The 13,451-nt window shown below is 42.0% G+C and overlaps 1 protein-coding gene across 4 annotated transcripts in view; it reads right to left on the minus strand.

Annotated features, from left to right (window-relative positions):
* MYO6 (myosin VI) overlaps window positions 1-13,451 on the minus strand; it is a 125,086-nt gene that overhangs the window by 40,149 nt on the left and 71,486 nt on the right. For 3 of the 4 annotated variants that reach the window (XM_048495609.1, XM_048495588.1, XM_048495598.1), the window contains exons 15-20: window positions 12,952-13,024; window positions 12,407-12,534; window positions 11,189-11,284; window positions 8,985-9,158; window positions 5,779-5,817; window positions 1,498-1,591 (exon numbers count right to left, since the gene is read on the minus strand). In XM_048495609.1, the coding sequence (XP_048351566.1) occupies window positions 1,498-1,591; window positions 5,779-5,817; window positions 8,985-9,158; window positions 11,189-11,284; window positions 12,407-12,534; window positions 12,952-13,024 (604 nt within the window). Of the gene's footprint in view, window positions 1-1,497; window positions 1,592-5,778; window positions 5,818-8,162; window positions 8,265-8,984; window positions 9,159-11,188; window positions 11,285-12,406; window positions 12,535-12,951; window positions 13,025-13,451 lie in introns of those variants that run through there. The other variant, XR_007244411.1, reaches the window with a different exon arrangement.

Consider the following 13,451-nt stretch of genomic DNA (forward strand, 5'->3'; position numbering starts at 1 on the left):
TAAGAGAGTCTGCAAGAAAGTCTCCAGCTCTCTTACAGGAGAAAAATCCTTGCAGAAGGCCCTGCCGGCCATGGAGCGCGCCAAACACCCCCAGAGCAGCCGAGGGCAGCCCCAGCCAGGTCTTGATCCTGTGATCTCAATTTGTGAAGAGAGGTCCTTGATAGATGGACTTGAGTGTGGAGACAGGACCTTGAAAAATGGATTCTAGAGTTTGGTCGGCAGGGCCTTTTGCAAGGATTTTTCTCCTGTAAGAGAGTCTGCAAGAAAGTCTCCAGCTCTCTTACAGGAGACAAATCCTTGCAGAAGGCCCTGCCGGCCATGGAGCGCGCCAAACACCCCCAGAGCAGCCGAGGGCAGCCCCAGCCAGGTCTTGATCCTGTGATCTCAATTTGTGAAGAGAGGTCCTTGATAGATGGACTTGAGTGTGGAGACAGGACCTTGAAAAATGGATTCTAGAGTTTGGTATCAGTATTATGCAGTATGTTGTGAGAGAATCCTCAAGATGGGAACTCTTGGTGTTTTTACTGAAATGTTTATGATTCCAAGAATAGTTCCCACAGTATAAAGACAATAAAGGCATGTGACTGTAACAAATCTATACCATGGAAGACTAATTCCAACGTATTGTACAGAAATATTTGTATTTTATTTCAAGTTAAGTTATTTTATAAAGAATAATTTATTTTAAGCTATTCCAAGTTTTCTAAGTTACGTTATTTCTAAAGACTGTGAATTCATGTTAGTAAGTGCCTTTCATTGTTATTGTTAAAATTTGCCCCTTTCCCTCCATCCTTTCCTTCCTGGCTCTGTACTGTATTTCTAATGCTGGGGGGCAACTGGGGGTGAAGATATAACACCATGAAACATTTTCATAGCAGTAATAAAACATTTTGAAAGCATTTTGAGAATGTTTTCAACATTTTTTATTTCTGCTGTGTGGCATGGCCCATTGCTGTGTTCTGTTCAGATTTGGGAGTTAGGACATGTTCTATAATGAGATGGTGACTTTGAGATGACCTGGTGCAAAAAATCATTCATTGGTAGTAGTGGTGGAGGGCAGCTGCCCATATGCGCAAAACTCAGATTTCGTCCCGGGCTACATTTTCCCTAGCTACCCCCCTGTGGCAGGTTGATATAATTGTACGGAAGATTAATGATGTGTTACCAACAGCGCAGTGATTAAAACAGAATCTGCTGTTTGTAATATCTGGGAAGGCAATATAAAGATTTCAAAAGTGCTTGAATGGTGATGGCATGTTCTTCCATCTAATACGATACTATATTATTAGAAGCTTGCACTCAGAAGCTTATGTTTGTGTCCTTTTTATTGCAGCAATTAATTTTGAAGAACATGGAATGCTATTCCTCTTTTCTTTTAATTTTTTAAAAAAACTTAGATTTGTCTAATGATATCTAGGCTAAAATTACTCTTTAGGTGTCTTTTTAAAAAGACACAATAATAACCCTTTCACAACTTATTCAGACAAATCAAATTACCTGAACACTGCAGCTGGGACAGAATCTGGGCACCTTCAAAATGGTGGCTCGTCATCTTTAGGTTAGGCTTGATGCACCGAATGAAGCTAGATCCCTATATTGGAAGAGAGCAGGTTAGCAATAGCACAAGAGTACCTGTTAATCACTGAAGAGTAAAAATAACAGATTTTGAAGCTTCAGCTCTACTGACTCCATAGGCATCCTAACAAATGATTTTGAGGTTTAAGATGCCTATTAAAACCTCAAGTTATTATTTTACCTTCAGCAAAACTACACCTCAAAGAGACATTTAAGCATAATTGCAATTGCACTACTGAATCACATATAATTTTTCCTCCACTATTATGATCACCTTTCTTGGAGGACAGATAGAAAACTTGCAAGAGATTTATTGTTCCTTATAGTGCTACATTGAAGCTGTGGGCCTCCAAGGATGGTAGTCATACACAACCAGAAAGGAAAAGACCCAAACAGAAAAAAAAATGAACAGGCAAATGCAATATAACATTTTACTCTTCTAAACAAGCAGGTTTTAACTCTGCCTGGTATAGCACATATCTAATGCTGGTAAAAAATAGAATATATTTGAAATGACCTCAGTTGAAGGCTGAAGCAGATACTGCCAAAGCAGGATCATAGGTGAACATCAAGAAGAAAAAAGTAGAAACTATTGAGGAGATACAAAACTTAAAGGTTGACAATGAAGAAACCCAAACTGTTAAAGATTTCCTATTCCTTGGCTCAACTATCAAACAAAAGGGAGAGTGCAACCACAAAGAAAAGAAAAATGGTGGAGCCATCGCCATTCTTGCACGAGGTAGGCAGGTGGGAAGAACAGTAACCTGAAGCCACTGTAGTTGTTATTGCCCTCACAGCAGAGGTGGGATTCAGCGAGTCTGAACCAGTTGTTAAACGGTGAATACCACCACTGCATCCAACATTGTGAATCCCACCATGAGCAGCCCAGCAGGGTGGGGCTGGCCAGGCTGAAAGGCGCCCTGCGTGGCCCCTCCAGGCTGCTCGTTCAGCTAGCGGAGGGTCCACCGGCTGAACGAACAGCCTGGCCAGGCAGGCTGGCTAAGGAGAGAAGGAGAAGGGGTGACTGGCGGGGCACCTTAGAGTTTAGGTGGGAGTCCCACTGTGCCCCACAAGGTTGCTCACTCAGCTGGTGTACCCTCTGCTGGCTGAATGAGCAGTGTGAGGGGGCTGCCGCAGGGCACCCCTTGGGCCCGCCAGGCTGCTATTTCAGCCGGTGGACCCTCTGCCGGCTGAACAAGTAGCATAGTGGGTCGTTGCAGGGCACCCGTCAGCCCTGCCCACTAGGCTGCCCGGGACCACCGACACTTCGGGTAATTGGGATGCAGGGGGTGCGCCAAGAGCAGGTGTTGCCCCAGGTGACATTTTCCCTTGCTGTGCCTCTGCCATTTGGGCATGAAGTGTTCAGGTGTCCCCCATCCCCCGGAACCAGTTGTTAAATTATTTGAATCCCACCACTGTCTCACAGTGTGAACAAAACAACCTCCAGCACCAGTGTAGCAGTTCAGTGAATTTTTATGTGAGGGGCTCAGCAAGGAATAGGGGAAAGGATGGGATTGAGTATTGTGCATGCACATTTTGATATCACTCTGATGCAGTGATTACTGCAATGGGACAGAGAGAGAGAGAGATGCCCATAAGGAATATTCAGTAAGCCTCTTCACATATGAAAAGTCCCCATCTATCATGGGAAAAAAGCTCTTAACAGATTGCTGAGCATTAGTGTAATAAGCGTATTTTAGTTTTGCACCTATCCCTTCCTTCGCCTTTTAAAAAATTCTACTTCCTATCCCTGCCATCTGCAAAGTAAACTGCTATATGCAGTTTCTGAACCTAAAGAAAGCAAACATGACCAATTTTTCCAAGAGTCAGGATTCAGCTGTAGATAGAAATCTGATCTCATCAAAGTGAGACAGTACATGACCACAGATCCCGAGATTCCAGGGGGAAAGCATAAAAATTTCAAAAAACAAAAACTAGCACTCATTTATTGAAAATGCCTCTAATAAAAGTATGAAGTTTGGATCTAAAGTCTTTAAGGAATTCCTCAGCCAAGCTACAGCAATTCAGAAGTTATGGCCAAAGCCTCTCTCAGACACTTCTTACAAACACATTCCCTAAGGACTCAATGAAAACAAGTTGAAAAGGAAAAGAGAAACCTGAAGTGCAGTAAATGGATAACATTGTCAAATATAAGCCAAAGAACTGAAGATTTTTCCTCCTCTAAAACCTCAGTTTTCCCCTTCTTTCCATTTTTGCTATGTACTTGATTCCAAAAATAAAGGTGATTGAGAAATTTAAACTAATTTCTGTTCCTTCACAGCATTTGTGTGCTTCTTACACAGAGCTGTATTTACAATTGTGGATAGGTTTGAAGTGGCTACTTGAAATGAACCATTTTGGACCTCTGATTAAAATTTCTAAAGCACATCATCCCTACTGTCCTCTGTAAGGCTTGCACTTAATAGGCCTGTGTTACTCTCTCTTTCCCACACACACAAGAATGCATACAGATAAACATAAACAGTTCGCTCACCACAAAGTTAATTATGCCGACAACTATTTCTAGTGAGTACATTGTGGAAACGCTAAAACACATGCCCAAATCCTTAAACACATCCTACGACTGATTTGTTTAGAAAGTTTCAGCACTGTAGTCAACTAAGGTCAACTATACCCTTTACCTGTGTCACATACACATATCAACAACAGACTATAGAATAAAATCACAATAGAAGTAGAGGATGAACAACTTGTAAAATAAAGATACATACATGAGCTGCGTTATATATAGCAGATTTCAAAGGCCAGAAAAAATGCCAGGAAAAAGTCACTGATCAGGAAAAATTAGCATATCCCACCTTCTGAAATTTCCAGAGATATTTGTCTATAGATATGTGTATATGCCATGGGAAGATAAAGCCAAACTGGATATCCCTGTGCCTAGTACACGTATGGCATGTTAAGGTATTTAAATATATTTCATGCAGCATTTACTAATTATATCACATATAGGCACCTGGTTTTCAAAAGATTCAACACACAAAGTAGACTCTACAATCATTGTTCTCCTGGATTTGCCACTCTTTTGTGTGGTGGCAAGGGAACAACGACCTGCTAGACAAACATGTCCTGGCCAAAGAAAAAGTTTCCTCTGAAAAATGGGTTGACAAGAAATTGATAATTTTTCAATCTGAGCATTCATAAAACCAATTTGCCAAGCTGACAAGCTGGGACCACCAATGTATAATGATTGGGAAAATTTAATCTGAACTGACCTCGCCTAGACTGAATCAACCCAGCCTCATACACAAAGACTACAAGGTTCCCCTTGCTCTTTTGCAGTGGCAAAGCCACCAGGGGACGGGGAGGTGTGCAACACACCAGGCGCACAGATTCTGAACGGGGGGGGGGGCAGAAAAATCCCCTGCCCTCCCTCGGCGCGCCCCCCCACTTACTTTTAGGAATGGAACATCACAGAGAAGAAGCCTGCCTGCGTTGCCTGGGCCTGGTGGGAACTACATTTCCCAGGGGCTCCTGGGAAATGTAGTTCCCACCAGGCCCAGGCAGCGCAGGCTGGCTTCTTCGGCCTGCTCCTTTCCTAAAAGTAAGTGGAATAAAATGCCGTGGGGGGGCTATTGCAGGGGGCACCGCGGGGGGACCGGGGGGCTGCGGGGCGTGCTGGCGAAAAAGCTAGAGTGTGCACCGGGCGCACTCTGGCCTAGCTACGCCTCTGCTCTTTTGTCCTTTCTCCGTAGAACAATGAAGCAGGGAGAAGTCTGTCCACTGAACGGGGGAAGATGATGCAACTCTCCACTTCCATGCTGCCATACAGCCTCGCAGCACAGGAGGAAAGAGTGTGTATCTGAGAGTAGCCAAGACACATGTCTGCAAAGAAATGCAAGAAGTTGGGCAAGCATCTACCATGGCTTTTCTTCCAAAAATGTGGTTTCGCAGACCCCAACCCCCAAACTTCTCCACTGTTTTTTATTGCTTGGCGAGCAATTTTTCAGCCCTGCTCTTGTTTAATGTAAAATGCTCATATGATCTATGTGATTTCTTTAATGCAACCATTTGCCTCTTGAGCAAATGTAGCTTCATAAATACAAATAAGGCATTCCTGTTGTGAACCATTTTAGGTACTCGGCTACGTGAGATTTAGTGCAGAGCCCAAAATATGAGCAAAAGGGAGTTTGACATAAAATAGATGATACTGTGTCTGCACATGGGTTGTGCTTTACTTACAGTACTGCGAAGCTTTTCCAGCAGCAGGTTTAGTTGAGTCTGTAAAAACAAAAGCATTTGTATTAACAGGGAAGTTTCCTAGTTTAGTTTAGGCATAAAACAGAACAGTCACTAATTGCATACACAGCTTCATGCTAGCTCTTCATAGGCACAAGCAGTTGCTCGAATGGAGACGAGGAGTCAAACATGCACACGGGTCCTGGCAGAGTGTCCTTCACAGAACTGCCGCAACAGTACAAACTTGGTTCAATAGTTAGCAACACGAGCAGAACTGAGTGAACATTAGTTATCAGACACTGGAAGTGAAACAAGCAGGTGTCAGGAAGGACAAACTTGTGGAAGATGATCCCTCAATCAGGGCATAAAACTTATCACAGGCAGTACTACAGCACTGGGCAGCAGGGGGGCTTATAAAAATAGAATGTCCAATATGTCAGACAGCCTAGGACACAGCCCTCTTGAATGCGATCTAAGCCCACCAGCATACTTTAGGGAGTTCCTATCAGTGAGCACAGTATAGGCCAGGGGTCTGCAACCCACGGCTCTGGAGCCGCATGTGGCTCTTTCAGCCTTATACTACGGCTCCGCGTGGCCTGGAGCTAAGAGGGTAGCATGGGCATGTCCCTCCAGAGCAGCGCTAGAAGGAAAGGTGAGTGGTGGGATCGAACCAGAGGTGGCTCCATGTGTGAGGGTGCTGCTTTTCGTGTCCTCTCCACTCACCTCTCCTTTCTGGAGGGCTAGAGGGCTAGAGGGACATGCCCACGCTGCCCTCCAACCCCTGGATGTCGGAGGGCAGCATGGGTGTGTCCCTCCAGAGCAGTCACCATCCCTCCTCTGCCATCCCTGCAGCTGCCATCCCCTCTCTGCCCCACAGAGCAGGCGATTGCCTGCTCCGTCGGGCAGAGGGGGTTTCCCTGCCCAGCGTCTCTGCCTCCCAGGGCTGGAAGGAAAGGTAAGTGGAGGGGCCAAACCGGAGGCGGCTCCATGCGGAGCTGCCTCTCTGGATCAGTAGATCTTCGGGGCCATGGAAAACTGGTCCAAATGGCTCTTTGGGTTGTAAAGGTTGACGACCCCTGGTATAGGCAGGGAGTGTAGAAATACTTGTAATATTCCCAAGGCTGGTTAAAATTTGCATATTTTGTTCATCATCTGAGGGTGTCTCAGGGAGACTCTAACTTTACAGTTCTTGTGTCTTTAAGAATTATTTTAAATTGCATTATTGAGGAATTTTACGGACATGGTTTAATTTTGAATCAATTAAGACAAATTTTGAACACTGCCTTTTACCACAGAGAAGGGTGCTCTAGTTATAAAGCATCATTAATTTATACTCAATGACTGCAGCATTCAGTGAGCTATTTGCTAGCAGTTACTCAGCAAGAACGCACATATGGGAAAGGTCATTGGAGTGCATATGGATTTCTGGATTGGAAGCAGTAAGCTATAACACTCCCACCCATCTTCCATTTACAACTCAGTACATTTAAAATATTTTCCTGGCAAAGAAGTTTCCAAAGCAGATGCTTCAGTCTTGCAAGATAATGACAGAATGTCATCATGTTAGCTTAATACGAGCCATTTTTCATCCTTGTATCTGTTAGTTAACTATCATGGGGATTTACTGAAGGGATGAAGCTGACTGACATTACACTTCTTCAGCAGATTTCTGCCCAAACATTGAAATACACCCATAGACTCAAATCCTGCTGAGATTTCTGTGGGTGTAAGAAAGGATTTTCACCAATTCCCCCTTTCCCCAGGAGACCCCTAATTCCCTCCATAAGCTATTTCTAACCGCCGCCGCCTCCCCAGGAGCTGCATTCTGGAGTGTGTATTTGATTGCATGAGAAGAAGGAATTGGGGAGAAATTGTACACCCCCAGAATCTATGGAAATCTAATCAGAATCCAAGTCATACAATTCTTTGTGCACAAAAGTAACCAATTTTAGCAAATACACATACGGTATTGTTAATGTTCCAAACTTGAACATGGATCTACAAGAGCTACCACATTACCTCTGGAGACTACCCCAAGTTTTTAAATTTTACTGTTCAGTTTCATTATGTACCCTTCTTTCCATAAAGACCAGTTATGAGAAGCCTTTTGCCATAAATTATTTGAGTTTTCCCCACTTTCTGTACTGCATCTGCTCTTCTGCATACCTGATACATTTTCACATTAGAAATTCTCTGGGCCAACATATTGCTGGTCAATATATGGATTAAGGGGGGGAAATCAGCAGAGAACTAAAAAAAGCAGCTGTGGCATATAGACACAATTATCTAGTGTTATGTGAAGCAAAAGTGATATGCTGGCAATGAGAGAACTGGCTGAAATTACAGTAGTTTAACAAATAAGCAGTCCACAAATGCGATACAATTACCTGGAGCCCTCGGTTTTGGCTCTGCCTGCTTTTCCTGTCAACTTCCCTATAGCTCCCTCCAGCCATCCTGAGCTGGTATAAGCCAGCCAACTAAAATAAAAACTGATGAACAGGGAAAGGAAGCAAAGAGAGAAGGCTTAACATATAGAGAAAACAGAAGGCACAGAGGTTAGATGTACAGCAAAGACCAAAGGAAAAATTAGGAAAAGCATCAAATGCTATGGTTCAGGAAGGAGAAAAATGGACTGCCCTGAGAATAATTTTTCTCCAAGCTATCACCTTCCTGCGTTAAAGCAACTTCTAATACTTTACATTCATGGTGGAGAGGAGGAGATAAATGTATAAAATCAAGCTGGTGGGGGGAAAAGGAGAGCAAAATAACTTTTTCTTTTTCACTCATTATATTAGAACTTGGGAGCTTTCAACCAAGTTGATAGGCAGACTAAAATGCATTGATTAATTATTAATTTGTGGAATTCACAACCATGATGTCATGACGACTGAGTTTCAATGGCTTGCCAAGGACTGGGAAACAATCCTAAGCTGGCCCACTTGGAAGAAAGCCTTGTTTTATTTAATTTGTCATACACCCAGAAAAGGGACCATAGGACTGCAGCCTTAGATTCATCCTTGGTTATTAACCATGGAAATCCTTGAACAAAGTGTATTGAATGCTGTAGCAGTGGCTTCTGAGTAAGCATGTTCAGAACTGGACAGGAAAAATAATCAAAGGCACCTTGTTCTTCCATTCTTACAGTCTCATTACTTGAATTTAAAATGGAATGCAGTATAGTAAAGTTAATGCATTTTGCATGCCCATACCTTAAATTTGTTTCCCACGCTGATGAAACTAAGCTTTCCTGCTTTTTGTTTAGAGTCTTTATTGTTGTTGGTGTTGGATTCAAAGAGAAGACGTATAAATTTATCTTTGGATTCACAGATAAGAGACTCAAGTGACATGTGCAGAGCATCGTTGTTTTTCTCTACAAACTGAGTCTGTGGAAGGTAATGGTGCAGTTAATGTATAAGAGACGGTCCATACAGGTCAGTTTGTCACATGAGGATTGCAGCATCAAGTAATGACTTATAGGTACAAAAAAGTAATCACGGATATAAAACCATTACTTCAGTATTTTCAATTAACTCATTCTGTTGTAGGTGAATAGTATAGTTGTACAAAAACAATATACAAACAACATAGACAAGGAGGACTCCAGGATCACATTGAGGCTTTTGGCAAATGAGGCAGGTGGTAACGCCTGACCCTCTAAATATGGCAGTTTGAACTCCTGTTCCGGCACATCTCACCCCAGGCACAGGACCTCAATCTTCATTGGATTCAGATTGAGCCTACACTGTCACAACCATCCTGGCACAGCCTTCAAATACTGAGCCAAAACATCTGGGGCAGTGGCCAGCCGGCCCTCCATCAACAGAAGAAGCTGGGTGTCATCTGCATTAGACCCCTCAGAGCCCTGGTCTCATCAGACAGAGCATTCCACCAGCCAGGGCATAAGAAGCTAGATCCATGGTAACACACTTGTGGACACCAATTCTGCCCTCAGAATCTCAGAATTGTCTGATGATATCATTCCTAAATTCTTGAGAGAGCCCCCCCCCCCGCCCCCGCACGGGTTGTTGCTTTCTAGTAGCATAATATTCCTAAGTAGACTGGCTCAAGTAGACATCTTGGAAGGTGACAATGAACATACATTTTAAGTTCATTTCTAATGAATTCATTAAAAAAGCAGCTGGTGGTAAAAAGCTAGGGTTGATATCACAACCAAAAAAGTTTGGATTATCTGAGTAATTTTATAGTCACGGCTTAATAGGCGATCTATGTGGTCACCATTACTAGATTAAATTATAAGTGAAACCAACACATTGATTCCTTTAGGCACTGCAGAATGTCACTTCCCTTAACACTCCTTTAAACCCTGCTTTAAACAAATGGCTATTTTACAGTGCAGTTCGCAGGGGGAGGCCAAATCCCCTCTGGAGGCTCCAGCACCAGCATAAATGCTGCTTGTGCCAGCACAGATGTGTTTACGATGGTGTTGGGGAGCCACAGGTGCCAGTGACACCATAGCATCAGCACTCCTCCAACACAGGAGCCTGTGCCAGAACTTATTTTATTTATGCAAATTTATTTGTTTGTTTGTTTGTTTGTTTGTTTAATTTATAGGCTGCCCCACCCCCTTATGGGGCATTCCCAGAGGCAGGGGTAGCTTTAGTCAATTTTCTGAGCTCTTTTAGCCTGGGAATGCCCCCATTTGCAGACTCACGCTGTCAGAAAGGAGATGCAGCCCATAGAGCTGTATAGAGCAGTTCCGCAGAAGTTTGGGGAAGCAGCTCTGTCAGCTCACTGATGTGAGACAGCAAGCCTCTTTGGAGGCAGCATGGCTGCACTATCCCCAGTCACATAGAACTACCCCAACCCCCAGGATGGCACTGTCCATTGTGAATTGCATTACTAAACTAAAAACAGAATTTTACTTGAAGGACACTAAAGCAAGCCATTTTCTAAGAAAACATTGGGCTTAATTAACAGACCAGCATCCATAAGAAACAGGGTCTGTTCAGCTATGGTAAATCACTTCAGGAATGCTCACTTTCTTCACCCATCCCTTAATCATTACACTACTAGCTCCCTGCTGGCCTTCAGATGTTCCAAAGGCCTTCCAGGATTACAGTCATACCGTTGCTGGATTTCATGGGCTGTGAAATGTTTTAATTAATATTTTAGCAAGAGTTTTATGCTTATTAGCTGATCTGCCAGCCTGAAATTGGAAAGATGGGATAAAATATTTTAAATAAAGTTAAAGCTTATAGGCTTTTCTCAATAGAATGGATTAAAATGTCAATAAGCTTGCACATAACATAACGTTCCTAGTCTTTCATGCAACTGAACCTTCTTTATCTGCCAAACCATGTTTTATAATGATGTATCAAATAATCCTTTAGTGCTAAACTATTTAAAACTGATACAGAAAGTGACACCTTTTAAGTAAATCAAATTCACTTACTGTCTCATAGCACACTGCTCCTGCAAAATGTCTGATAATAAAGCCCTCATCATCTCGGACATTTCTGTGAACAGCCAGTTTAGACTTCCTAGGTACCTGCAATTACCAAGAAAGAAAGAAAAAAGAAATAAAAAACAATCCAAATCCAAGCTATACAGAAAACCACAGATTGTAAACCATTTGAATGTGGAGTTTCAAAGTCTAGATAGCAGTTCTGCATTATTTTCAATTAATCTTAAATATGTTTAACAGGAAGAACAAAAATATGAATACAACTAACTTTTCTTGGACTAGCAAGATTTGCATAACTCACCCAGCAGTAATCTTACATTCACTGTTACCAGCTTTACAGAGTGGGAGGCATACAGGACCAGACCAACAGTCAAATGTGCAAAAAGACATATACTGAATTTATAGCTTTATATCCTTTTACATATCCCTCTAAGGAAAATAAACTTTGAAGAGAGTGTTAAATTGCCTAATGTTGTCAATGATAATAATTTTTCTTCCAAAACGAGAGAATGTTCAACCATGCTCAAGCATTATTCAGTTTTTCTCAGTAATCGAGAGTATGTGCTGAAAGTGATTAGGTTCATCTTCCATGAAAGATAAATGATATTCACAAGGACTCCCACCAAAAGCACTACCCAATCTTGATGCTACCACCACACTATTTCTACAACAAACAGGCCAATAGAGGTTATCCATCTGTGCAGCATGACAGGTCCCCACGCGGGGGTGGAATCCAGGCAGCAATATGAACAAGTTGGCTTCTTGTGCAAAAGACTGATATTTTACTGAACTGTACAATGAATGACCAGTGATCATCCAAAATTTATTTCCAAATCTCTAATGGATACAACACAGTGGAAGTACCATGATAATAAAGAATTATCTTGATTATGGCTTTCTCTGGGCACTAAGGTAAAATCTGACTATCAGGTGGTTAAATCTACTCTAAAGTTCAAGAGAAAATGAACTTTCACATTCAGCTTTACAATATGAATGTCATTCAACCGAATTCACATATATATTAACACACAGGCCTAAAAGCACAGCAACTGAAACACCAGGTTAACAGTTTCACACCTGAAAACAGCCCTAAATATTAACAGGAAAAGAAATCGAGAATTGGAGATAGGCAGTTTTTTAAAAAATATACATATATCAATCCCTAACCAGGGAACCAGTTACTATTATTATCAGAAGTAAACCTACTGAGAGTCTGAAGTGATCTTTGTGTTTCTGGTGTACCATTGATGCAAAGTGCTGATCACTTGGTTGGGGAAGACGGTTTTCTTCATCCAAGATATCAAGAACACCAATTAATTTTCCTTCAATCAAATCTGTAACAGAAGCCAATAAGTAAATGTAATGACAAACTCATACCAATGAATATAGAACTCTACCAATCCTAAAGCATCTTTGGTCTGTTGTCAAAGGAACAATGCTGCTGAATCAAAAAGCTGCAACACTCACACACATAGTACTGCCAACAGTGAAGATACCTAGAACTATGCAGAAAAAGTTCCTGGTGACTAAAGTTCACTACAGTTTTAGAATACAATGAATTTATCAACTACGAGGCTCAAATACCCTAACATGGTAGTTCTCAAAATTTATAAACCCAGCATTTCGATATACATTTTTCACCCCCAAAACCACCTTTCCACCTTAACTGGTACCTACTATACACTGGATATAGATACAGCAAGAGACTTAATCTTTTATCCAAACAAGAGCCAAATGACCCAGGCACATACCTATACAGTCCTGATTATCTACATAATGTACTTCATTGACGCCTAAACCTTCTTTTTGATAAAGTTCTTGCTCCTATAATGGAAACATTGAAATTGTCATGCATGTTAAAGACATTACTTCAGTAGACATTTTTTCATAACTCTTACTAGCCTGCTGCGCACCAACGCATCTCTTCTGGCCCAACTGTACTTACTTCCTGAAAGGCTGATCGTGCCATGGAAGGAGTCTCTAGTGGTGTACTGCCCTGCAACTTTAATCTATCTTACCTCTAGGACTTAGAACAGTTTTGAAATCACTAAAACAGTGCATAAACACTATAGTCTGTATTTCTCTGGTCTCTAGAGAGCAAGCCTCTTCCCTCATCTCTCAATCTTCTCCTAGACAAGATATGACCAGTGGTTATCTTCAACAATCATGCCCTTGTCTCTTGTCTCCTTCCAATTGCTAGAGTTATTACAGCCGATCCTTTTTCAAATGATTTTTAGTCCTGCAAACAATC

Source organism: Sphaerodactylus townsendi, linkage group LG01 (assembly GCF_021028975.2).
Source record: "Sphaerodactylus townsendi isolate TG3544 linkage group LG01, MPM_Stown_v2.3, whole genome shotgun sequence".
Classification (NCBI taxonomy): domain Eukaryota; kingdom Metazoa; phylum Chordata; class Lepidosauria; order Squamata; family Sphaerodactylidae; genus Sphaerodactylus; species Sphaerodactylus townsendi.